At 33.2% G+C, this 27,819-nt stretch overlaps 4 protein-coding genes across 4 annotated transcripts; 2 read left to right on the top strand and 2 right to left on the bottom strand.

Annotated features, from left to right (window-relative positions):
- Positions 1-93: 93 nt before the first annotated feature.
- On the top strand, positions 94-3,095 carry LOC112031892 (xyloglucan O-acetyltransferase 4). Its single transcript, XM_024064601.2, has 3 exons — positions 94-693; positions 842-1,128; positions 2,036-3,095. The coding sequence occupies exons 1-3, from the start codon at positions 420-422 to the stop codon at positions 2,816-2,818; spliced, it is 1,344 nt and encodes a 447-aa protein (XP_023920369.2). The 5' UTR covers positions 94-419; the 3' UTR covers positions 2,819-3,095.
- An 8,772-nt stretch (positions 3,096-11,867) lies between these two features.
- On the top strand, positions 11,868-14,936 carry LOC111989213 (xyloglucan O-acetyltransferase 4). The gene is given in 4 exon segments (XM_024021003.2): positions 11,868-12,153; positions 12,270-12,556; positions 14,255-14,460; positions 14,462-14,936. Coding segments are annotated over 4 exon segments (1,254 nt in total).
- A 4,978-nt stretch (positions 14,937-19,914) lies between these two features.
- LOC136062807 (uncharacterized) lies at positions 19,915-21,223 on the bottom strand. Its single transcript, XM_065762374.1, has one exon. The coding sequence runs from the start codon at positions 20,656-20,658 to the stop codon at positions 20,107-20,109; it is 552 nt and encodes a 183-aa protein (XP_065618446.1). The 5' UTR covers positions 20,659-21,223; the 3' UTR covers positions 19,915-20,106.
- Positions 21,224-22,679: 1,456 nt separating this feature from the next.
- LOC111989241 (uncharacterized) lies at positions 22,680-24,107 on the bottom strand. Its single transcript, XM_024021027.2, has one exon. The coding sequence runs from the start codon at positions 23,421-23,423 to the stop codon at positions 22,872-22,874; it is 552 nt and encodes a 183-aa protein (XP_023876795.1). The 5' UTR covers positions 23,424-24,107; the 3' UTR covers positions 22,680-22,871.
- Positions 24,108-27,819: the final 3,712 nt, after the last annotated feature.

Genomic DNA, 27,819 nt, shown 5'->3' with positions numbered 1-27,819 from the left:
ACGTTCTCAAGTGGTGTCATACTTTTGCTACCCTTTTCAAACAATAGGCAATTCAGAATCCACCATCTTTATTGGCATTACTTAATCGAGAAGCACCACTGCAAGTGGAAAAAACTCGTTTCAGCTCTAATAGAAGTCCCAAATTTTTTATATGTAGAAAAGGAACTTCTATCATATAGTCACCATAGGACATAGGTTAGCCTGCTCTCTTAATTCAAGCAGCCAGATAATATAATATTGGATAAGACAAACAGGGTTTCAAGCTGGATAATGTAAACCCTGAAATGGAAATATAGGATGGATGAGGCAAAGCCAGACAATATCTCGGATTTCGAAGGAAATTCTTTCAATTTAAAACCCTTCTCTTTGTCTCTCTCTCTCTCTCTCTCTCATTTCCTCTTTGACTTCTAGAGGAATTAATGAACATGCAGTCTTCTAGTACTGTTTCCAAGGAGAAAAATCAGTTTGGCAAAGTGGAGAGATGCATCAACGTGGGAAGACCCGCACATTTCATGTTATCTTCTTTGTTCATAGCCACCATTTTCGGCATCTTCCTCCTCTATTCTCCAAACCCTTTAATTCTCATGACCAAAAAAGGCCTTGATCCTGTCCTTAAACAACAAGAAGCATCATCACCCACGCAAGGCCATGATTCTGTCCAAAAACAACTTGATCAAGACAAACCCCATAAGAGTAACTTTCAAAATAACTTTTTTTTTTTACTTACATAATCTTGATCAAGACAAACCCCATGAATTTTTTTTTTTTAAATAACTTTATTTTTTTTTATTTTTTAGGTGAGTCTTTTTTTTGGGTTAAAAATATGTTATTGGTTTTGTAGAAAAAGAGAATTGTGACTTGTCTAAAGGTCATTGGATTCGAGAACCAAGAGGGTCATACTTCTATACCAATTCAAGCTGTGCAACAATCCCTAATTCAAAGAATTGTTTCAAGCAAGGGAGGATGGACAAGGATTTTCTCAATTGGAGATGGAAACCTGACCAATGTGAGCTGCCACGGTTTGATGCCAAGTTTTTTCTGCAAATTGTGCAAGGAAAGATAATGGCATTTATTGGTGACTCGGTTGCCAGGAACCATATCGAATCCCTTCTATGCCTATTGTCACAGGTCAGTTTGCAAATCTAATTTATTTTTCCCCCTAAAATGTATTAAAGTCTAGGTGCAAATCTTTGTAGATTCTCTCTTTGATAGAAAATTAGTTGCAAATTCTTGTAGATTCCTCTCTTTGATAGAAATTTAAGTAGACACAGTTTTTTTTTTTTTTAAATAATTTTTTTCATTTTATTTTTTTGGTGAGAAACAAACACGCACAGGAAAGTAGTAATGTTTCCATGCGTTCATTTGAGTGTGTTTTTTGTTTTGTTTTATGGTAAGATTTGAACCAATAATTCGACAAAGTCAATCAGATTGTAATCCAACGATTATATTTTCAAAATTTACATTCAATTAAAAGATATAAGACAAGTTTATAAGGTTTCTCTTCAAATAGATTACATGTTATTTATGTTCTTAATATGTATGTCAAATTCAGTTCAATTCAGATGTTATGTAATATTTGATTAATAAACTTATTTTTTCTATATAATTTTTTACCACAAAAACTTGAAATTTAAACATGTCATTAATGACATATCTATTAATCTTTAATTTTTTTGAAATTTTACAAGCATAAAAAATATAAGAAAAACATGAATCCAACAATTAGATTTACAAAATTTATATCTAATTAAAAAAATATAAAACGAGTTTGAAGGTTTCTCTTTAAATTAGTTTGAAGAGAAAACTTTTCCGCTTTTCCCCTTTACAAATGGTCATAGCCATGAATATCTTTGTGAGTGCAGTTTGTCAAACAATTGTTCAGTGTGTTTTCAATGCCAATGGGCCATGCCATCTTTCGTGATCACCGGTCAAACCCAAACAAAAAGTTTTGAATGAGGAATTTTATTGAAAATTCATTATTCTGTGTGTGAAGACATCTATTGGATTGAAGCTTGTAATTTTACTAATATTGCAGGAGGAAATTCCAGAAGACATTTACAAGGATTCAGAAGACAGATTCCGGACATGGTATTTTCCTCATAGTAACTTCACCCTTAAGGTGCTTTGGACCAAATTCCTCATAGAGGGTGAGGAAAGAATGATCAATGGTACAGCTTCAGGTATTTATGACTTGAAATTAGACAAGGTTGATGATGGATGGGCTAAACACCTTCCAGGTTTGGACTATGCTATTGTTTCAGCCGGGCATTGGTTTTTCCGAGTATTGTATCTACACGAAGGTGACAATGCAGTAGAATGTGTTTATTGCAACGAACCAAACGTTACTGGTCACAACGTTGAGTTTGCTGTTCAAATGTCGTTTCGAGCTACGTTTAACTACATCAATGACTGCAAGAATTGCAGTGGCCTAGTAACTTTGTTAAGGACATTTGCACCAGCCCACTTTGAGAATGGGGGTTGGAGTACCGGAGGCTACTGCAATAGAACAGGACCTTTCAATGAGACTCATGTGATAGACTTAGAGAGTTCTGAATGGAAAGTGAAGAGTGCTCAGATAGAAGAAATTGAAAGAGCAAGAAAAATAGCAGGGAAAAACCAAGGGAAGAGATTTGGGGTTTTAGATGTTACAAGGGCCATGCTGATGAGACCTGATGGGCACCCTGGAGAGCATTATGGCGAAAAATGGCAAGGCGGTGCCAAGGATTGTGTTCATTGGTGCATGCCAGGCCCGGTTGATACATGGAGTGAAATTTTAATGGCTGTTCTTAGAAAGGAAGCAGGGTTGAGTTCTTTATAAAGGGTTGCGGCTAATTAGTTAGGAACAATATAGCAATAGAGTAAGCATTCTTTCATATAATAAGGTCCTCATTATTGTTTATACAGGGAAATAGTTGTTTGAGTCGAAAAATAAAAGCATGCCAGTGAGATAAATGGTCATGAAAAATGTATTTTTATAAGTTTCCCTAAAACTCATTCAAATTGATACATATGTCTACATGAAAGGTTCACAATTAGTGTCCAAGTATTACTGTAAGAAAGACTGTTATATATGACGGTAGAGCTTTTGTGATATAGCGTTTATACATAAAAGCTCTTTGGTGTTTTGAATGTATGGCAATGCAGTAGCGGCTCCAGGATTATTGTTTAGGGTGGTCAATAAAAAACATAAATTATATAAAATTTAAAACAAAAGAGAACTTAAATATATTGACATCACAAAAAAAAAAAAAAAAAAAAAAAACAAAAACAAAAACAAAAACTGAAATACATAAATTTTTACAATTGCTTTCTATGATGTTTCATATTTTTATTATCAATCCTGCAAATTACATCTCTTTCAATGTACATAGCCAAACAATCATTCATCATTGATCTCCTATTTGATTGATTTACTTCAAATTTGTTAAAATCTAAATGAGCCATTTCTAATGTTTAAAATTAACAAATTTCTACTTTTGTTGTTGGGCATATTAATTTTTTCCCCCTAGATTTTAGATCAAATTGGGTTTTTTTTTTTTTTTGGTATGATTAGAAAGTCTAAGATATTATTCAAATGATCATATTCAAACTTATTTCAGCAGACTTTAAAAAAAATCTAGAGTTAAGGTGTTCAAATTTTATTTTAGGGATCAAAACAAATATATAATATATATATATATATATATATATATATATATAATTTTTTTGGGGGGCCAGTTTAGGGGGTTCATTTGAACCCCTGGGCTCCAAGTGGAGCCGCCCCTAATGGCAGATTGTATTGGATAGTGTTTTAAATTTTTGGATTTAAAAATAATGGACAAAACATGGTAGAGCTTTTTCTTGAAAATTTCATATTTCAACTTTAACCTTAAAGTTAAGCAGGTCCTCTCTTATTAGTGGTTTATACTAGACATCTTTTTTTCCTCCAAAAAAGATTTATATCTCTTTGCACCAGTTCAGGATCAAAGGTCTTGCACGCGTATAGATACTGAGGGCAAAAGATAGAAAGCTGATTTAGTCAGATCTCTGTTTCTCCCCTTCGAGGCTAATACAGTTTTGAATATTTCTTTGAGTTACAATCTGCCTGAAGAGTGCCTATTTGGATTGGCAATAGAAGGGGTGATCAGTACACTATGAAGAGTGCCTATTACGTTGCTCTCAAAGTGATTTTTGATGAGGCTGGAGAGAGCTCTAATGGGGACCCCAGAACCCTATTATACAGAAAAATGCGGCAACTAAAAATCCCAGCAAAGATTCGGATATTCTCCTGGAAAGCTTGTACAGAAATTGTATAAGAGAGGAATTAACACAAGTGTCATATGCCCCATCTGTGATCAGGGGATTGAAACCATAATACACTCTCGAATCTTTTGTGATTTAGCTAGACAGGTTTGGGACAATTGGAAGGAGTGTCCAGTGAACCTCAAATCAGATTATTTGGACATTTCAGATATAGCATTGACAATTTTGGCATATGGCACCTCCCAGGATCTTGAGAATTTTTTTGTGACTGCCTGGTCCCTCTGGTACAGTAGGAACCAAACAATTTTTGAAGCCAACATTCAAACCCCTGACCAAGTATGGAATTTTGCTAGAAGATTTATTCAGGACTACAAGGAGGCATCTAATTTATTTAACTGTGGCAAAACTACCATGGGAACAAAGTGGAGAGTTCCTCCCTTGGGGTTGTAAAAAGTCAATGTGGATGGAGCTACATCAGATGATGGCAAGCCCTCCAGCATAGGCATGGTCATCAAAGGTGACACCATTGCAGCTATGTGTATGCCCCTACCTGGTCAGTACATGAGTTTAGAGATTGAAACTATTGCCCTTGAGAAAGGAGTTTTATTAGCCAAAGAGATGGGGCTGCAACAGATCATGATAGAGACTGATGCACTCACTGTGGTTCAAAGTTTGGCAGCAAGTGACAAGGATGGTTGCTTAGGCCATCTTCTCCAAGGGATCAGTGACAACTTAAGCTCTTTCAATGCTTGGCAGATTAACCACCTAAAAAAGGCACTGCAACAGGGTTGCTCATGAGCTAGCACAGTTTGCTATATGCAATGGTACTAATCAGGTCTGGAAAGGAGTTCCACCCCCTATGGTGCTACACCTTATCCAACTTGACAAGACTTAATGCTTAGTGTATCAGCTTTGTATTCGGACCGTGTATCAGCGCTGTACCAGATTTTTGGACCTTGTTGTCTTTCATTTTCAGTTGAATGAAAGCAGACTTTCCAATCAAAAATAAAAAAAGGTTATTCGTTATGAATCAGTTTATAAGACAGTTGCATAGTGAATGACAAAGCAAATTAGTGTGTTTTACTAGATTGACTTTTCCCTAGTATTATAAAATGGAATTTTCTATACGGAAGCTTTAAAATAAGAGGTTCACATTGTAGATGAGAACTATAGTTAGTAACAGGATTAACATGAACATTACCATGTTGGCACAACGTGACAACCCTTGGCTTTCGACAGTCAACCCGATAGTTTATGTGGGCAATTTAGCTATTGCAAATCCCAAAGCAAACAAAAACAATTACAGGTAGGTCGTTTCTAAAATGTCAATTTTCTTCAAGTTTACACACAAGAACCAAGCCCACTGAAGTTGTTGGGTCGTTTCCAAAAATGGGCATTCAAAATTGATATACAAACCTGACGAAGTTAGCCCATCCTCTTTGGACTAAACAATAGAGGTATTGGTCTTTCCTAGCGTCCAGATAAGGAAATTTGAACATATGAATCAATTCAAACCCTCAACCTTAGCAAGATCCACATGACACTGCTTAACAAATAGGTGGTGTTAAGTTAAGACATATACCGCCCATTTCTAAGGTTGTAAATAAGTCTAACCAAGTTTAGTTTTAAAAGATCGGGGACTTTCATATAATTTTATTTCGAATACAAATTTAACTCGAATTTATTAACAAATTAACTAGATTATATGTTCAAATTTGATTTATTTCATTGTTGAACAAGCTCGAACTTGTTCACAAGTAGTTGATTAACTTATTGTTTTACAATGTATAATATTTATTTGAGAAGAGTTAAATTAGCTTTCTACTGAAAAGTTTAAAAAAAAAAAAAAACTGTAATAGGCAAAAAGTACTTGAAATTTTGAAAAAAAACCATATTTAGTTAATTGGATTGAATTTTTGACCAAAAACATTATAGTGGACCTGCATAAAATAAGCTACCAAAACAACCAATAAAAAACACTTTTATTGGGGACCCATATTGGACCCACAAACAATAAGGGGAAAAAAAAAACTAAAATCTAATCTCAAATGCACACAAAGTAAACATCTCAACTAAAAATTTTTATCCCCTCATAAATTTAAGCTAATAATTAGTAATGACATAAAGTACCACTTCAAATAACAAAGCTTTCCACTGCCTATCTGGATGTGACAAATTTAAGCTAATAATTAGTAATGACATAAAGTACCACTTCAAATAACAAAGCTTTCCACTGCCTATCTGGATGTGACATTTTCTAAACTGAGGGAACCATTTACATCTTCTCTTATTATTTCTTTTGCAAGCCTATATGGTAGATGGGGAAGGGTTCATCCCCTTTCTCTCTTCAATAAAAAGATCTCATATTCAGACCCAAAAAAAGAGTACGACCTGATTTTATCTCATTTTTCATTCTTTATTCAGCCAAGACAAAATAGGAAACAAATAGAAAAAAGGACACTTCAAGTTTGTAATATGTGCCCAAAGGAAGAATATCAATCATCAATATTAATATATATATATATATATATATATACATATAAAAGCAGAGACCTCATGTGGGAGAGCATGAGGTTTTACTATGTGGCGCATTCTATGATAAGAATTAAAATACTTTTAGAGCAACCACATCAGCATGTGTAAAGTTTTCTAAAATAGAAAAAGGTACCCATTTTACACATTTTGACCAAAAAAACACCCATGTCAATGGGTGTAAAATTATGCATTCATGCACAATTGCTACAGTAATTATGCATATATGCACGGTTATTGTAGCTTGTTCATTTATTATTTTATTAATTTTTTCTCTCTTTTGTCTCTAGTTGCTCTCTGTTTTTCTCATTTTTTCTCTCTCTTGTCTCTGCTTCTTTTTCCTTCCCTCTTCTCCTTTTGGCTCCAACCCTCGCCGTCCTCATCACCGGCCTCACCGACTCTAGCCTCACTATCCTCGTCATTGGCACCACTGATTTTGTCGAAACCCACGTCTCCATGGCCCTGAAGCGACGAGGCGATGGGGTTTTGGATCTCAACAACTTCAATGGGTCTTGAATGGGTCTGTTCACCGATCAGGGTGGGTGATGATGGTAGCTGGGTGTTCAAATTGAGTGGGTTCTGGGTTGAATGGGTCTGAATACCCATATTGAAGCAATTGGTCTCTCTTGTAAAAAATCAAAAACCATGAGAATGAGAAACAAAAAAAAAAAAAAAAAAAAAAAAAACAAAGCAAGTAAACAGGTCTGGGTAAAGAAATAGAAACTAAAATAAAATGGGTTGTGTTGTGCAAACCTAATTGGGTTTAGATGAGATGACTTAAGTTGTGTTGTTTGAATTGAGTGGGTTTCGGCTTGATGGTGGCTGGGTGATGATGATGGTGGTTGGGTCTGAGAGAGAGAGAGGCCATGAGTGAGAAAATAATAAAAAATGGTAAAAGAATGAATATTTTATTAAATAAATGTGTTAAAAAGATAGACTGGTATAGGTGTTTTGAATAAATGATTTTGAAATATATAAATAAGAATTTAAAGCATAAAATACTTGCACATCCTAAAATTACATAAATTTAAGCAATCTTCCAAACATTTCCTCAACCACTCTATTCTCACAACCAAATATGGGGACCTCAATCCCAAACACTCAATTCATTATCTCAATGAAATTAAGGAAATTATTTGTAAGAATTAACATAAAGGGAACGTGATTAAATAAAGAAAAATTGGCTAAAAACACATCCATTTATCATTGATTTTTATTTTTATTACTATGGCTTATATTGCACAAAATAGCAGTAAAAAAACTTACAAAGAAACCTACGAATTATGAGTTCTGACACAAAATAAATATAAAAAAAAAACTAACTTCATGAATAACTAATTAGAATGTTTCACTTTTTTCTTTTTTTCTTTTTTAAATTCTAAAACAAAATACATTTATGACATTCCCAAACCAAAATTCTAAACATCTAAAGACTCAAAGTGAATTAGAACCTTCATAAAATTCACAACGTTCGACTTCAACATCAAAACCATAAGTTACCGTCATTGAATAAAAAAAGCAAGTCCCCTTCCTTGGTCATAGTCTACTCATATGGGTTAGGATCAAATGGTACCACAATGTTGAGTTATGTAGGTGTCATTGAAAGGTTGAAGGTAATTGACATCGTTTTGTTTTTTTTTTTTTTTTGGTATTTAAGATGGAATGTCATGAAGGGCTATAGGCATGTGTATATAAAAGAGTAAAAGTGAAAATGATAGATGGAAATGCAAAAAGTTTTTTGTGTGTGGGAGAGAATAAATTTTGAAACATTGAACCAAATTAAATAAATAGTAGTCTTAAAACATTGAATAAAAAATTTAACAAAAAATAGTCTTGAAACATTGAACCAAATGGATGTNAAAAAAAAAAAAAAAAAAAAAAAAAAACGATGTCAATTACCTTCAACCTTTCAATGACACTTACATAACTCAACATTGTGGTACCATTTGATCATAACCCATATGAGTAGACTATGACCAAGGAAGGGGACTTGCATTTTTTATTCAATGACGATAATTTATGGTTTTGATGTTGAAGTCGAATGTTGTGGATTTTGTGAAGGTTCTAATTCACTTTGAGTCTTTAGATGTTTAGGATCTTGGTTTGGGAATGTCATAAATGTATTTTGTTTTATAATTTTTTTTTTTAAAAGGGAAACATTCTAATTAGTTATTTATGAAGTTAGTTTTTATATATATTGTAGGGTCTGTTTTTGTAGCCCAAGCCCAAAAGGTATGGGTTAAAGGCCCAACGAATTCAGGACAATGAATTTGCAGAGAGTGGGCGAAAGAGCTGGGCTGGTTATGAATTAAACAATGGTTGGCTAGGGTACTTGAGGTGGTGATAACATGAAATAATGCTTGAACAACTCCATGAATGAATGTCCGAAGAGATGTTTTATTGAGTGAACAGTAATTACAACATTCAGAGCTACAGTAAAACTTTTCTTTCTTCTTTCTCCTCTCATTATTTTCCCTTATCAGGGACCCTTCTTCTTTATATAGCACCCTTTCCCATCATCTCCATCGTCCACCTGTTCTTTCATTTATGTATCTACTTGAGTACATATCACGTCGTGTGTCTACTTTAGTTCTTTGTGAGTGGCGGTAGTTGAGGTTACACTGTTCAGGGGTCTTCTCCACATAATTGCGGCCAGAAAAGCTGTTGCAGTGCATTAAATACAGTGGTAGCAGCTTTTCCTTTAGATATTTCTTTGTTCTGATCAACTCTAGACCTACCCAGAACTTATCATTATCATTGGGATTGCTAGGAAGATCATTCGAACCTTCCATACGTCTGATTGGTCAAGGCTATTTGTGACCGAGGAGTAAGACATCTTCGGGCCAGTATTGACCTCTTCGGACGGTACTCCCCCTCTACTTCTGGGCTTCCTGCCTTCAGATGGGCTGTCCCAACCAATTATTGCTCTTCGGAAATATAATACTCCTCAACATGGTGCCCCAGGCCCATTAAGTAGCTTTGGGTTTTTACCCCCCCCACACACATATATATATATATATTTATTTATTTATTTTGTGTTAGAACTCATAATTCGTAGGTTTCTTTGTAAGTTTTTTTACTGCTATTTTGTGCAGTATAAGCCATTGTAATAAAAATAAAAATCAATGATAAATGGATGTGTGTTTAGCCAATTTTTTTTTATTTAATCACGTTCCCTTTATGTTAATTCTTACAAATAATTTCCTTAATTTCATTGAGATAATGAATTGAGTGTTTGGGATTGAGGTCCTCATATTTGGTTGTGAGAATAGAGCGGTTGAGGAAATGTTTGGAAGATTGCTTAAATTTATGTAATTTTAGGATGTACAAGTATCTTATGCTTTAAATTCTTATTTATATATATATTTCAAAATCATTTAATTAGTTTTAAAAAATTAAATCTATTTTTAATGGTAAATATTACAATATGTTATAGTCTTGTAGTGTTGTACAATATTTTTTAATAAAATATGAATTAAGAAAATCAAGTTTCAAAGTATTCAACAATATTGTGGGGCAAACATAAATATCATACAACAAATTAACTATTATATGTAGGTCTTAATATACATAAAAATGATTTCAAATTAAATTGTAAAATACTCTGTGCATTGCACGGGACATCATCTAGTTATTTTAATAGATGAAATTAATAATTTTTTTTTTTTTTTTTTTTGCTAAACAACTTAATAAATTCTTAGTACTCAAAAAAGGTAAAAACAAATAAGCCAAACAATAGGCAACTTAGAATCCATCATCATTGTTGGCGTTACTTAGGGCACGTTTGGTATACTGTAATGATTATTACATGAGAATAGAAATAAGTATTACAAAGAATACATTAAGTTGGAACATAATAAGTATTATTATTCATTAGTTTGGTGACCATTTAGGAACAAAATTCTGAATATGCGTCCACAATTTAGTATAGTATAGAAAGAATGTGTAATTAAATCATTTTTAAGTCAAATTTCCTAAAATACACTTATTTTAGGGTGTTCAAAATAGAGCTAATAATTAACAATAAGGAAAATTTATTTTCTTTCATTTTGAAGATGTGGCAACTAATGACTTTTTAGGATTTTTTTTTTTTTTTAAAGTTATTACATAAGGTGAAGGAATAGATATTAAGTACTTTTGATAAGGAATAGTTATTCCTCATTTTAAAGAATAGCCATTTATTATAATAAAAATATAACAAACAACCGAATAATTATACCATAGGAATATCTATTACATTACAGTATTTATTACTGTCTACCAAACGTGCCCTTAGGACACACTTAGTAGACTGTAATAGTAATTACATCGGAATAGGAATAGGTATTACAAGGAATATAAGATGATGTAATGTAATACTTATTGCTATCCATTTGTTTGGTGACAATACAATAATAGAATCTTTAAGACAATTGAATGAAAACATTTTAAATCAAACTTAAGATATATTTTAGAAAATATCTTACTCATATAATTATATTTCCTAAAAAATAATATTTTTAAATTTAAAAGAGAGATTAGTTGTTTTTTTACAACTTTTTATTTTCATAATTGTTACGTGCATATGGAAAGTTTATTTATTTAGAAATATATTAATTTTAAAAATTAATACACCTAATAAGGAATAGCTATTACAACCCCTATAGATATGAATAGATATTTATCATTTTAAAGAGTAACTATTTATAAGAAATGACTATTCCCTATAATAAAAATATAACCAAACTACCAAATAGTTAAACTATAAAAATAACTATTACATTACAGTGTTTATTACAGTTAAAAAAAAAAAAAAAAACTTGTTTCATCCCCTCGCGAACTAACAGAAGTCCCAATTTTTTATACGTAGAAAAGGAACTTCTATCATATAGTCACCATAGGTTAGCCTGCTCTCTTTATGCAAGCAGGCAGATCATATAATACTGGACAAGACAAACAGGCCAGGGTTTATAGCTGGTTAATGTAAACCCTGAAATGGAAATAGAGGATGGATGAGGCAAAGCCTGATAATATTTCAGTTTTATTAGGAAATTCTTTCACTATAAAACCCTTCTCTCTGTCTCTCTCTCATTTCCTCCCTGACTTGTACAGGAATGAATATGAAGTCTTCTAGTACTGTTTTCAAAGAGAAAAATCACTTGGGCAAAGTGGAGAGCTGCATCAACATGGGAAGACCCGTACATTTCATGTTATCCTCTTTGTTCATAGCCACCATTTTCAGCATCTTCCTCCTCTATTCTCCAAAACCCTTAATTGTCATATCCAAAAACGGCCTTGATCCTATCCTTCAACAAAAAGAAACATCATCACCCATGCAAGGCCATGATTCTGTTCAAAAACAACTTGATCAAGACAAACCCCATAAGAGTAACTTTCAAAGTAATTTTTTTTTTTTTTTTTTAACTTACATAATCCTGAATTTTTCTCTCTCTCTTTTTTTTTTTTTTTTAGGTGAGTCTTGTTTTTGGGTTAAAAATATGTTACTGGTTTTGTAGAAAAAGAGAAGTGTGACTTGTCTAAAGGTCATTGGATTCGAGAACCAAGAGGGTCACACTTCTATACCAATTCAAGCTGTGCAACAATCCCTAATTCAAAGAATTGTTTCAAGCAAGGGAGGATGGACAAGGATTTTCTCAATTGGAGATGGAAACCTGACCAATGTGAACTGCCACGGTTTGATGCCAAGTCATTTCTGCAAATTGTGCAAGGAAAGACAGTGGCATTTATTGGTGACTCTGTTGCTAGGAACCATATGGAATCCCTTCTGTGCCTATTGTCACAGGTCAGCTTGCAAATCTAATTTATTTTTCCCCCTAAAAAGTACTAAATTTTAGGTGCAAATCTTTGTAGATTCTTCTCTTTGATATAAAATTTAAGTAATATGTTTTAGTATTTTTTTTTTTTTAAGAAACAAACCCACACAAGAAAGCAATAATGTTTGTATGAGCTAATTAGAGTGTGTTTTTTTTTGTTTTGTTTTGTGGTAGGATTTGAATCAACAATTTGGCAAAGTCAATCAGATTGGAATCCAACAATTATATTTTCAAAATTCGTATATATATATATATTTTTTTGAGAATCTCAAAATTCATATTCAATTAAAAGATATAAGATAAGTTTATAGGGTCTTGAAACCCTATATACTTGTTTCAATTAAAAGATATATGACAAGTTTATAGGGTTTCAAGACCCTATAAACTTGTTCTATATCTTTTAATTGAATGTGAATTTTGAAAATATAACCGTAAATTACATGTTATTTACATTCTTAACATACATGTCAAATTTTATTCAAATCGAATGTTATTTACTATTTGATTAATAAACTTATTTTTTCTTCATAATTTCTTACTACATTCTTGACATATTGATTTTTTTTTTTTTTAAATTTTGCAAGCATAAAAAATATATTATAAATATAAATCTAATAATTAGATTTTTAAATAATTGTTTCAAGCAAGGGAGGATGGACAAGGATTTTCTCAATTGGAGATGGAAACCTGACCAATGTGAACTGCCACGGTTTGATGCCAAGTCATTTCTGCAAATTGTGCAAGGAAAGACAGTGGCATTTATTGGTGACTCTGTTGCTAGGAACCATATGGAATCCCTTCTGTGCCTATTGTCACAGGTCAGTTTGCAAATCTAATTTATTTTTCCCCCTAAAAAGTACTAAATTTTAGGTGCAAATCTTTGTAGATTCTTCTCCCCCTAAGTAATACGTTTTAGTATTTTTTTTTTTTTTAAAGAAACAAACCCACACAAGAAAGCAATAATGTTTGTATGAGCTAATTAGAGTGTGTTTTTTTTGTTTTGTTTTGTGGTAGGATTTGAATCAACAATTTGGCAAAGTCAATAAGATTGGAATCCAACAGTTATATTTTCAAAATTCTTTTTTTTTTTTTAATTTGAGAATCTCAAAATTCATATTCAATTAAAAGATATAAGACAAGTTTATAGGGTCTTGAAACCCTATATACTTGTTTCAATTAAAAGATATATGATAAGTTTATAGGGTTTCAAGACCCTATAAACTTGTTCTATATCTTTTAATTGATTGTGAATTTTGAAAATATAACTGTTAGATTATATGTTATTTACATTCTTAACATGCATGTCAAATTTCATTCAAATCGAATGTTATTTACTATTTGATTAATAAACTTATTTTTCCTTCATAATTTCTTACTACATTCTTGACATATTGATTTTTTTTTTTTTTTTTTAAATTTTGCAAGCATAAAAAATATAATATGAATATGAATCCAATAATTAGATTTTCAAAATTCATATCCAATAAGAAAGATATTGAAGAAATAGATCGGTGTGTTTTCAATACTAATGGGCCATGCTATCTTTCGTGGTCACCAATCAAACCCAAACACAACGTTTTGAATGAGGAATTTTATTGCAAATATTCATTAGTCTGTGTGTGAAAACAGCCATTGCATTGAAGCTTGTAATTTTACTAATATTGTAGGAGGAAATTCCAGAAGACATTTACAAGGATTCAGAAGATAGATTCCGGACATGGTACTTTCCTCGTAGTGACTTCACCCTTAAGGTGCTGTGGACTAAATTCCTCATAGCAGGTGAGGAAAGAATGATCAATAACGGTACAGCTTCCGGTATTTATGACTTGCAACTTGACAAGGTTGATGATGGATGGGCTAAACACCTTCCAGGTAAATGTTACTGGTCACCACGTTGAGTTTGCTGTTCAAATGTCGTTTCGAGCTACGTTTAACTACATCAATGACTGCAAGAATTGCAGTGGCCTAGTAACTTTGTTAAGGACATTTGCACCAGCCCACTTTGAGCATGGGGCATGGAATACCGGAGGCTACTGCAACAGAACAGGACCTTTCAATGAGACTCATGAGATAGACATTGCGAGTTCCGAATGGAAAGTGAGGAATGCTCAGATAGAAGAGGTTGAAAGAGCAAGAAAAGTAGGGAAAAACCAAGGGAAGAGATTTGGCGTTTTAGATGTTACAAGGGCCATGCTGATGAGACCTGATGGGCACCCTGGAGAGCATTATGGCGAAAAATGGCAAGGAGGTGCCAAGGATTGTGTTCATTGGTGCATGCCAGGCCCGATTGATACATGGAGTGAAATTTTTATGGCAGTTCTTAGAGACCAAGCAGGGCTGAGTTCTTGATAAAAGGTTGCGGCTAACTAGTTAGGAACATTATAGCAGTAATATAGAACATATTCTTCCTTACAATAAGGTCTTCATTATTGTCATACAGGCACATAGTTGTTTGAGCTTGAAATATATAAGCATGCTATTGAGACAAATAGTCAGGAAAAATGTCTGTTTAGAAGTTTTCCTAAAAATCAATCAAATTGATACTTACGTAGTGAGTGAGTCTTCGATTTATAAGCCTCCTTAGTACTTACAAAAGTTAAGCCCTTTTGTAAGTGTTGTTTTCTCACTCTCTCATTCCCCATCTCCTATGTCTTCTATCTATATTGTCTCCAAAAAATATATATATATATATATATATATATAAATAATAATAATAAATAAATAAATAAGTGATCTAAAGTATCACATCGGTCAGTTAATGAGTAAGTCTTCGGTTTATAAGTTTCGCTAGAATTTACAAATATTAAGTTATTATATAAATTCTAGTGTTATAAGTCTTGTCTTCCCATTTCTTTCTTCCCCATTCCTATTTTATATATATAAATATGAATAAATTTTTTCCTAAACCAAGCTTGAGCTATTTATAATAGGCTTGGCCCATTTACAACTTACCCATTTGAATCTGTTTAAAAAATATGACCCAAAATTATTAATATATTTGTATATTTTGCCAGCAGATGGATTATAGTAATTAAAACCAATAAATTTCATATAAATTCTATTTCAGAATAATATTATTAAAGTACTAAAAGCACATTATCTAAAAATTCTTATTTCAATTCAATGAAGTTCCATCAAAATATAGAATTACGCAACCCTAAGAAATATAAAATGAAGGATTTAATAATATAACCATTAAAATTATTTCAGTTATTCAATTCCATATTTACAATTCAAATTTATGTTGGCTAAAATATACATTTATTTATTTGAATAAACGAGTTTGGCAAAAATAAGTCAACCCTCTTGATACAAATAATAAAAATACCATTTCAAAATGATTGCAAGTTTATCCCAATAACAAAATTATTAAATAAAAAAAAATGATTGCAAGTTAGGCAGGTTAGAACAAAATTAACTCATTTACTTAAAATACGTTTAGTAAACTGTAATAGTAATTACATAAGAATAGAAATAGATATTATAAAGAATACAAAATGCTGTAATATAATACTTATTACTATTTTTTTTTTTTTGATGACAACACAATAATAAAACCCTAAAGATAATGAAACGAAAGCATTTAAAATAAAACTTAAGATATATTTTAGGAAATATCTTACTTATATAATTATATTTCTAAAAAACAAAAAATTAAAAGAGAGATTAGTTTTTTTTTTTTTTATGATTTTTTATTTTCATAATTGTTATGTGCATATCAAAAGTTTGTTTATTTAGAAATATATTAATTGTAGAAATTAATACACTTACTAAGGAATAACTATTACATTCATTTTAGAGAATAATTATTACTCATTTTAAATAATAGCTATTCATAAGGAATGAGTATTTACTAAGGGTACGTTTGGTATGCTGTAATAGCTCCTGTAATGGAATAGCTATTCATGAGTAATATCAATTCGGTCATTTGGTTGCATCTTTACTACATGGATTAATTATTACATTGGAATAACTATTCTTTAAATTGAAGAATAGCTATTCCTCTTTAAAATGGATGTAATAGCTATTCTTTAGTGTATATAATAGGTTTTAAAATTAAAATATTTTCAAAAAATGTAAAATTTCCGTATACATCTTCTTTTACAAGTTTTCCGTGTGTAACAACCAAACTTATAAATAGTAATAATTATTACATTATAATGTCTTCTATTCCTAGTAATAAAGATTACTATTCCTAATGTAATCTACATTCAGTGTACCAAAACATTCAGTGTACCAAACGTACCCTAAGGAATAACTATTACATCCATTTTAAAGAATAGTTATTACTTATTTTAAATAATAGCTATTCATAAGGAATGAGTATTCCCTGTAATAAAAACATAACCAAACTACTGAATAATTAAACGATAAAAATAACTTTTACATTACAATGTTTATTACAACCTACCAAACATACCCTTATTATGTCAAAGTGGGTCAACCCGTTCTAACAAAACTCCTTTTACATTGAACACAAACGGTAAAAAACCATGCCGTGTCATACATTGGCTACCCTTCTCATGTAAATATATCCAGATTTTTTTGGTAGGCTAAAGAAAAGAAAACAAACACCTCATATAAGATATACAGTAACAATCACCTTGTATTTGTATGTGCCCACATACAAGAAGTTGGATTATATCCCACCTACATGTAACAACTAACAATCAAGTTCCATGCATCCATGACATAAAATACCACCTCAAATAACAAAGCTTTCCACTGCCTATCTGGATGTGACTTTTTTAAACTGAGGGAAACCATTTTCATCTTCTCTCTTATTATTTCTTTTGCAAGCCTAAGGTAGATGGGGAAGGTACGTCTTCCCCTTTCTTTCTTCAATAAAAATTCTCTTATTCAGCCCCCCAAAAAAAAGAGTAGGGCCTGGTTTTATCTCATTTTTCGTTCTTAATTCAGACAAGACAAAATGGGAAACAGATAAAACACTTCAAATTTGTAATAAGTGCCCAAAGGAAGAAAATCATTTTTCATAAATGAACTTCTTAACCAATTCTTAGACTCCTAGTACTTCGAAAAAGATATAAACAAATGAGGCAAACAATAGGCAACTCAGAGTCCATCATCATTGTTGGCATTACTTAATCAAGAAGCAAGACAAAAATGACATATAGGGGGTTAGTGTCATTGAAGAACAGGCTCCACCCAACAAACTTTCTAGAATGGGACAAACGATAGGACATGATATCAACAAGGATTAGTACCTGAAAAGTAGAAACATTGAGGGTGCAAAGCAAAAGGCAATATAGCGCAATTGATGAGAAGAAGAATCAAACATGAGGCTCTTCTACTCTTTAAAGTTAAAAACAAATAGATAAATAAATATGAAAAAAATGACTTATTTCAATTAATTGTATGTAATCTAGCAGTACACATGTTAATTAACTCATCCTGCATTAACATCCTAAAAGGCCATTTCTTTGCATAAATAAGGCTAATCCTCATTGTGGCTGCCAAAAACTGATGGGGAGATGCACCACTGCAAGTGGAAAAACTAATTTCAGCTCTAACAGAAGTCCCGGTTTTTTCTATGTAGAAAAGGAACTTCTATAATATAGTCACCATAGGTTAGCCTGCTCTTGTAATTCAGGCAGCCAGATCATATAATACTGGACAAGACAAATAGGGTTTCTAGCTGGATGCCAGGAAATTGATAGTGATGTAATGGACCAGCCAGGTGTATGAATCATATAATCGTCCAAATATAAATATAAACCCTGAAATGAAAATAAAGGACAGATGAAGCCAAGCCAGATAATGTTTTTCACCCTAGATAGAGTTGAACAAGAAAGGTAGAAAAGAGGACTCCACTGCAATATAAAAAGACATCAATGCCACACTATAAATCTAGAGAGATAGAACAAATTGTCAGTTCAAAAGTTGACTTTTATGTACCACCCGTTCACTAGGTACTAAATTTGTACACAAACTGCAACAAGCCTAAACTTGGCTAAGCTCCTCATACATTAAAGTAACAATTGATAGTTGATGAATGGAGATCTAAAGGCCAGTGGAAGGATTTGAGCATTAAAAAGCCCCACAACACACAGAATCTAAAATTAACTACAACAGATCTCTAAGGTAAAAAATCAAGAAAGTATCGTTGGACCAGTTTCTATTCTTTATGCTATCTCACCTTCATCCCACCTCAAACCCAAACTTAATGAAAATTCATTATGTAGATTAAAAAAATTTTAAGATATTGATATGTATCTTCTAATATGTAACAAAAAGTAATACTCAGCCAGTTTTTACTCATGGAAGAAGTACATGTTTCTTATTATCCCAAAAAGATGTAAATTATGGCTAGAATGTCATTATCACATGAACAAGAAACTCCACAAACCCATATTTTTCTTTAATGTATATAGATGAACTAACTGCTTATATACAGTTCCTCAATGTTGATTGACAAAACAACAAGTGGCATCCATTATTCAATATATTCAATTGAGTCAGAGCAGAAATATGCATACAAAATGTAACTTCATTTGAGCAGTGATACAGAAAAATGTCACAGCAATGCCAGCATATGTGACATATCTGCTACTTGGTACAAACAGAGAAAAAGGTTTTCACAAAATTATAAAACCTGAGATACACACAATAAAGCAAAAGATTCCGCTATCCTCAGTGAATGATACTAGAAGAGGAAGAGCCCAGTCACAAAATGTGGAACAGTCAACAACCTAGGTAGTATTTTTACCATATATGAGAACTTGGTTATTTAGGTGGAGACGCAAAAGTTCTGTAACATGGGCTGCAATATTGAAATTAAGAGGCTACAACTGATAAAAATCTAAGAATCATGGTGAGGTAGAGTTCATTAGAATAACACTAGCAATAATTAAGCATTGTAAAGTACTTGAGTGCTAAGACGATGAAGATAAGAGAACAAATTGGTAAACTGATGGACAAAGAAACAGTTAAAGGTGACAAAAAGAAAAGAAAGGACTGATGAAACAGAATTCACAAAGCCAACCCACATGGGTATAAGATTCACAAAGCTAAGCTCTGCTGCAGCAAGTAAGATTCTCAAATTATTGAACCAAAAATGATCAGATCAGATTACGTTCATAACAAAAAAAATATATAGGAATGTGGTGGCAAATGAAAAAATTAACATACAATCAAAAGGTAGCATGTCCTGAAAGACCCCCAATACAAAATTTTAAACCAAAATTAAACTTTTTGATCCCCAGAGAACCATTAGCAATATCTTTAAGATTATATCATCGCATCTGCTATATACTCTGAACATCCAGAGCAACGCAAAGAAATGCCTACTATCCAACAATGTTATCAATTTGAGCAAAATAAATTATTAATTATAAAAGAAGCAAAAGGAAAAAGTCATACAAAAACATAAACTGAAAATTCTGTAACTATGCTCTAAACAGTACCATTTCTATCAATCTGCATTAACAACAAGGGCACCACATTGATAATAAAAAAAAGCTAAATTTCAGATTAAGACATAACAATGGTTCTGAAAACCTCATGCATCTACTGAATTACCAAACACAAAGGAGAAGAGTTCGCGCACAGGCGAAAATTCCACCAACCCGATATCCATAGCATAACCATTAACAGGCAACTTCAAATCCCGCAAGACACATAATGCCTCGCAAAACCGAGCCCTTGGCACATCCTGAGCAACTGCACAGTAAGGAATCCACGAGTCCTGGCGATAATCATCCCCAATATCAATCCCTTCCTTCTTCATTGCATCACACAACTGAGACTGGAACTGAAGAAGCGACAATGTAGGTGTCGGCGTGAGAAAGAGCACATTGTTGTCATTGGAGAGGCACCCAATTGAGGAGAAAGATAGAGGCAAAGGTTCCTGCTTTGAAGCAAAGCTCTTGACAATGTTCTCAAGCCTTGAGGGTTCGAGTGAGGGGCTTGAGAAGAGTGTGATATGTGGGCGTGATTCCATTTCGATGAGCTGGGTGCTGATTTGGCGACGAGCTAGTACATTCCAGGCCTTCAAGACCTGGTTTTCAAGGGCGGGATCGAAGTAAAGCTCAATAGCATAGCCACTTGACATTGCTTTAATGGAATTGCAATTCAGTGTGGAAAAAGAGTGAGTCAACGAGAAAGGAACACAACCCAAGATCCAAAATTGAGATCTTAAGAGTGACCCAACAAAGGGAATTGAACAATATGTGAAATTATCAAAGCTGCCGACGAAGTTAAAATCAAAATCCTACAAGTTTTAGTCAACAATAATAAAAAATAAGAGACACCCAGATGAAATTGAAGAAAAATGATTGAAAATCAAGGTAGCCAAGAGAGGTGAACATCAAAACCCTAGAGATTTTATTGCAAAAGCACGAGGAATAAGAAATACCCAGATGAAATTAAAGGTAAAAGAAGCTAAAGGAACAAGAAAAATTGAAAGCTTGATAAGAAAAGCGCAAATGGAGAAAAGGGAAAAGAGGGTGAGTGCGAGACAGAGGGAGTTCAGAGGGGGGGTATTGATAATGGGAACAGGTAACGAAAGAGATACAATTACATGTGAAACGGTGGGAGAAAAGTTTCAATCAGAAAGAGACAGAAGGAATAAAGGGAAACCAAAATCAATAAAAGCTTTTTTTTTTTTTTTGAGTGAGAGGAACTTGAACAAATTGTCAGTTCAAAAGTTGACTTTTATGTACCACCCGTTCACTAGGTACTAAATTTGTACACAAACTGCAACAAGCCTAAACTTGGCTAAGCTCCTCATACATTAAAGTAACAATTGATAGTTGATGAATGGAGATCTAAAGGCCAGTGGAAGGATTTGAGCATTAAAAAGCCCCACAACACACAGAATCTAAAATTAACTACAACAGATCTCTAAGGTAAAAAATCAAGAAAGTATCGTTGGACCAGTTTCTATTCTTTATGCTATCTCACCTTCATCCCACCTCAAACCCAAACTTAATGAAAATTCATTATGTAGATTAAAAAAATTTTAAGATATTGATATGTATCTTCTAATATGTAACAAAAAGTAATACTCAGCCAGTTTTTACTCATGGAAGAAGTACATGTTTCTTATTATCCCAAAAAGATGTAAATTATGGCTAGAATGTCATTATCACATGAACAAGAAACTCCACAAACCCATATTTTTCTTTAATGTATATAGATGAACTAACTGCTTATATACAGTTCCTCAATGTTGATTGACAAAACAACAAGTGGCATCCATTATTCAATATATTCAATTGAGTCAGAGCAGAAATATGCATACAAAATGTAACTTCATTTGAGCAGTGATACAGAAAAATGTCACAGCAATGCCAGCATATGTGACATATCTGCTACTTGGTACAAACAGAGAAAAAGGTTTTCACAAAATTATAAAACCTGAGATACACACAATAAAGCAAAAGATTCCGCTATCCTCGGTGAATGATACTAGAAGAGGAAGAGCCTAGTCACAAAATGTGGAACAGTCAACAACCTAGGTAGTATTTTTACCATATATGAGAACTTGGTTATTTAGGTGGAGACGCAAAAGTTCTGTAACATGGGCTGCAATATTGAAATTAAGAGGCTACAACTGATAAAAATCTAAGAATCATGGTGAGGTAGAGTTCATTAGAATAACACTAGCAATAATTAAGCATTGTAAAGTACTTGAGTGCTAAGACGATGAAGATAAGAGAACAAATTGGTAAACTGATGGACAAAGAAACAGTTAAAGGTGACAAAAAGAAAAGAAAGGACTGATGAAACAGAATTCACAAAGCCAACCCACATGGGTATAAGATTCACAAAGCTAAGCTCTGCTGCAGCAAGTAAGATTCTCAAATTATTGAACCAAAAATGATCAGATCAGATTACGTTCATAACAAAAAAAATATATAGGAATGTGGTGGCAAATGAAAAAATTAACATACAATCAAAAGGTAGCATGTCCTGAAAGACCCCCAATACAAAATTTTAAACCAAAATTAAACTTTTTGATCCCCAGAGAACCATTAGCAATATCTTTAAGATTATATCATCGCATCTGCTATATACTCTGAACATCCAGAGCAACGCAAAGAAATGCCTACTATCCAACAATGTTATCAATTTGAGCAAAATAAATTATTAATTATAAAAGAAGCAAAAGGAAAAAGTCATACAAAAACATAAACTGAAAATTCTGTAACTATGCTCTAAACAGTACCATTTCTATCAATCTGCATTAACAACAAGGGCACCACATTGATAATAAAAAAAAGCTAAATTTCAGATTAAGACATAACAATGGTTCTGAAAACCTCATGCATCTACTGAATTACCAAACACAAAGGAGAAGAGTTCGCGCACAGGCGAAAATTCCACCAACCCGATATCCATAGCATAACCATTAACAGGCAACTTCAAATCCCGCAAGACACATAATGCCTCGCAAAACCGAGCCCTTGGCACATCCTGAGCAACTGCACAGTAAGGAATCCACGAGTCCTGGCGATAATCATCCCCAATATCAATCCCTTCCTTCTTCATTGCATCACACAATTGAGACTGGAACTGAAGGAGCGACAATGTAGGTGTCGGCGTGAGAAAGAGCACATTGTTGTCATTGGAGAGGCACCCAATTGAGGAGAAAGATAGAGGCAAAGGTTCCTGCTTTGAAGCAAAGCTCTTGACAATGTTCTCAAGCCTTGAGGGTTCGAGTGAGGGGCTTGAGAAGAGTGTGATATGTGGGCGTGATTCCATTTCGATGAGCTGGGTGCTGATTTGGCGACGAGCTAGTACATTCCAGGCCTTCAAGACCTGGTTTTCAAGGGCGGGATCGAAGTAAAGCTCAATAGCATAGCCACTTGACATTGCTTTAATGGAATTGCAATTCAGTGTGGAAAAAGAGTGAGTCAACGAGAAAGGAACACAACCCAAGATCCAAAATTGAGATCTTAAGAGTGACCCAACAAAGGGAATTGAACAATATGTGAAATTATCAAAGCTGCCGACGAAGTTAAAATCAAAATCCTACAAGTTTTAGTCAACAATAATAAAAAATAAGAGACACCCAGATGAAATTGAAGAAAAATGATTGAAAATCAAGGTAGCCAAGAGAGGTGAACATCAAAACCCTAGAGATTTTATTGCAAAAGCACGAGGAATAAGAAATACCCAGATGAAATTAAAGGTAAAAGAAGCTAAAGGAACAAGAAAAATTGAAAGCTTGATAAGAAAAGCGCAAATGGAGAAAAGGGAAAAGAGGGTGAGTGCGAGACAGAGGGAGTTCAGAGGGGGGGTATTGATAATGGGAACAGGTAACGAAAGAGATACAATTACATGTGAAACGGTGGGAGAAAAGTTTCAATCAGAAAGAGACAGAAGGAATAAAGGGAAACCAAAATCAATAAAAGCTTTTTTTTTTTTTTTGAGTGAGAGGAACTGTGTTTCTGCGAGGCTTTACCTTACCAACAAGATTTGCCTTCGGTTATTTACCACAGTAGTCAGTACACAGCAGAGAGAGAGTTGGACACACAGAGAAGCTTTTAGGTGTGCCCGCGAACAGGAGAGTTTAGGATCTTGTCCAAATATCAAAGGTTAGGATGTTCCGGGTTCCTGTTCATTTATCTAGAAACGTTGTTTCTTAATGACGTTTCTAAGGTAGGTTTAGAGGTACATAAATAAAAGGGCTATAAGAAACAGCGTTTCTAATTCTAGAAGAACCAAATAAATAAATAAATAAATAATATTTTATAAAAACAATAATGAAAATATAATGCCTCCCTTTTTTCTTTTTCTTTTTTTAAATTGTTACAAGAAGTGAGAATAAAATTTAAACTCTCAACATATTTGTTGAAAACAACAAAAAAGTCAAATTAGCTATAAGACTCTTGACACAATGTCTTATATTAGTTGAGAATGAAAAATTTAACTAGATAAACTAATTGAGATCCATGTACAATGAATATTTAAAATTTATTATAATTCCAAATATATATTTTTGATAAAAATTTATGTAAGAATGAATTTTTTATTATTAATTATGTCATTCAAAATATACAAAATGAAACAGACGGTTCACTTTTGTCCATTACAATACTTGAAAGGTTTAAAATTTTAAATTGATAACACAGAGATGTATGTGAACAAAACCGCAACCTAGGGGGGGTGTTTATGCAATTTTCCCTCTTAAATAATACATCCTCACTTTCTTTTCGTTTGCTAAAGTCTAAATATTATCTTCCTTTTTTTTTTTTTTTTGGAAGGTGATGACTCCAGGTAGAGCCTCCAATGCTTGGTGTAGTATCTTGGAGGCTCGTTCTGTTCTTAATTTAGGAGTGAAATGGAGAGTTGAAGATGAAACTAAAATAAATATTTGGAAAGACAGATGCCAAACGCACACACAATCTCATAGATGGTCCTATCATAAAAAATAAAAATAAAATAAAAAATCTCATAGATGCAGACCAATTTGGTGGATAATATCTTTCTCCCTTATAAAGCTCATATGATCAAGAATATTCCTTTAAGTGCTAGAGTTCCTCACTATTGCCTTATTTGAGTGGGTAACAAATTTCAAATCTTTATGGTCCATAGTCCTTACTATCTTCTTATTATTAGGGATGACAAATATCCTGCCCTGCTTGACCCACCTCTACCCTGCACGGATTTTCCCCACCCTAAAGAGATAAAAAGGTTGGAACGAGTTTTGCTCATCCTGCCTTAACTTGTCCCAACCTGTCCTGAATGTATATAAGTTATTTTATTTGATAAATATTTAAATTATTATACATATAATATTATCATTTTTGTACATATCTTAGTTATAATTTATTTATTTTATTATGAAAAATGCTATGTCTACAATATTTTTATAACATTTTCACAACAAATCCTAAGTGGTAGGTTGTTATTGGTTATTATATGTGGACAAAAAAGTAATTTAAGTTGTGAATTCAAATTTGAACTGATAACAACTTAATACATGTGATTTGTTGTAAAAATATTGTGAAACTGTTGTGGACGCAACACTTCTCTTATTTTATACATATTTTAATATCATTTCCAAAAAAAACTTGTCTCTAATTCTCTCTTAGTACACTTATGGCCGTTTTGTTTCTTTGGGTGCGTTTGCTTCAATGTAAAATGACTTCAAGATGTAAAACTAAAAATATTCTTCGGAAATGAAAATGATTTCAGGTGTTTGGTCCCATCACAAAAAATATTTTGGAAAATATTTTAAGGTGTTTGGATGTGTTTCTGAAAATTCCCTAGAAAACACATTTTCTTATGGTTTCTCAACTTCCAAACAAATAGTATAATTGGAAATCTAAATATATAAACCAAATCAACCATAAAACATAACCAAAAAAATTCAGTCTTTCTCTTTTCACCAGCACCGATCGTAAGAGAGGGAGAGGGAGAGATAGATTGAGAGAAAATATTGGTACAAGACCACAGATCGGTGAGTGGGTCTGAAGAAGGCGAGATGGGTGAGTGGGTCTGAAGGAGGTGACGGCGATGACGATGACGGTCTGGTGCGATCTAGAGGGGTGCGATCTTGGCGGGTGGATTGGACTGAAGGGTGGATCGGAGTGAAGGAAACTCACTGTGGGTGGATCGAAGCTTGGTCTGTGGTCGTCGGACTGGAGCTTGGTATGTTCTTGCTCGCCGTTTCTCTCTCTCTCTCTCTCTCTCTCTCTCTCTCTCTCTCTCTTCGGGTGTGTGAGTCTGCGTGGACGGCAATCTGACCGGCGTAGAATCACTTCAGGTGGAGTGCGCTCTCACACACTCTCTCTCTCTTTGGGTGTGTTTTCCGGAAACACATTGAAGGTAAAATAAGAGTGTAAAAGATTTTACACTCTTGAGGTTCTTATTTTTCGGTCAACGTGGGTGTGTTTTCCGTTGACCGAATTTTTCGTAGGTACCAAACACCCGCAAAGGTGTAAAATAATTTCCTGTAATCATTTTCAGGCGAAACAAATGCATCCTTTATATTTTATCTTTATCTCATCAACTTCATTAGGTTTAGTAAAATATCTCAACCAGCCTCAAAGAGGGGATGAGGCACCCATGATCTAACTCCACCCCACTCCATTGCCATCTTTGTTATGTAGGAACAACATGCTGTTAAAAGAGAGTCTTCATCTAATTCTATGTGAACTTTGTGAGTGGAGCTATAGACCAAACTAGATGTACTTTGGAATTGTAGGGTGGAAATGGAATTGCAGGATGGTTGCTCTTGTTTGGAGTGGATGTCCTCTACCATTGGAAAAGGTATTTTAGTTGCTCACAATCTTTTTCAGAAATTTATTTGAGGTTGCTTTATATATCTTCTCCCATTTTGAGATAGCAAAATTCTGAATTGTGGCTTGGACTTTGTGAAATAATCGAATGCTATTGAGTTGGTGGATATTGGAATGATCCAAGTGTATTACTTTAGTTCAGCCCTTTACTATTTGGCATAATGCAAAAAGGTTATGGGTCTGTTTGGTTAGAGTGTTTGAACAATAATTTTTAGTGTTTAAACATTGAAAACTGTGAGCTAAAAACAAACAACACGTTTAGTAAGGGTGTTTTTTATTGGAGTATTTGAGTTACGTTACTTATTTTAAGGTGTTTAAACACTAAATTTAGAAAACTTCTCTTACCAATTTTTAGTTTTCAAACAACATTGCTCAATGACACTTTTGTAAATATGTTGAAAACCATAGAGACCACTTGATTAGACAACACATAAACTGACTTCTCTCTCTCTCTCAAATTAAAAAAAAAATTTAAATTGTATTGTACTTGTCAGATTAAAAAAAAAAAAAAAAAAAACCACACATACACACACATACCAAACACACAATTATGTTTTTTCACACACTGAAACATGTTATTTGAAACATGGTACTAAACATATTTTTTTGTTTTATGAATACTGTAAATACGTGTTTTAATAACACTTTTTAAACCACAATTTTGATATCATTTTAAACAACAATACTAGAAATCTCCAACCAAACAAGCCCATGTCTGCTCCCCCTTAGATCATGATGCCCAAATCTTCTAAATGAATACACCCACACCACCCCCCCCCCCCCCCCCCAAAAAAACCCATAGAATATCTTTAGAATTAACTTAGCCTTTGGTAGTAGCTCAAACACTTCATCATCAATGGTCCTAGGTATTTTAGTTTGCGCTTTTTTTGCCAACTAAAATTATAGGCCATTTAAGCTACCGCCTAAGGCCCCTACTTATAAGAGGGCCCCAATATTACTAA

Source organism: Quercus suber, unplaced genomic scaffold, assembly GCF_002906115.3.
Source record: "Quercus suber isolate HL8 unplaced genomic scaffold, Cork oak 2.0 scaffold_455, whole genome shotgun sequence".
NCBI lineage: Eukaryota > Viridiplantae > Streptophyta > Magnoliopsida > Fagales > Fagaceae > Quercus > Quercus suber.
This window is presented reverse-complemented; position numbering and strand designations above follow the sequence as displayed.

Excerpts from the sequence above, each read along its gene's own strand:
- LOC112031892 (XM_024064601.2), top strand. The coding sequence starts at position 420 with ATGAACATGCAGTCTTCTAGTACTGTTTCCAAGGAGAAAAATCAGTTT. Across the intron at positions 694-841 it reads TCAAGACAAACCCCATAAGA|AAAAAGAGAATTGTGACTTG; the intron begins GTAACTTTCAAA and ends TTGGTTTTGTAG. Across the intron at positions 1,129-2,035 it reads TTCTATGCCTATTGTCACAG|GAGGAAATTCCAGAAGACAT; the intron begins GTCAGTTTGCAA and ends CTAATATTGCAG.
- LOC136062807 (XM_065762374.1), bottom strand. The coding sequence starts at position 20,658 with ATGTCAAGTGGCTATGCTATTGAGCTTTACTTCGATCCCGCCCTTGAA.
- LOC111989241 (XM_024021027.2), bottom strand. The coding sequence starts at position 23,423 with ATGTCAAGTGGCTATGCTATTGAGCTTTACTTCGATCCCGCCCTTGAA.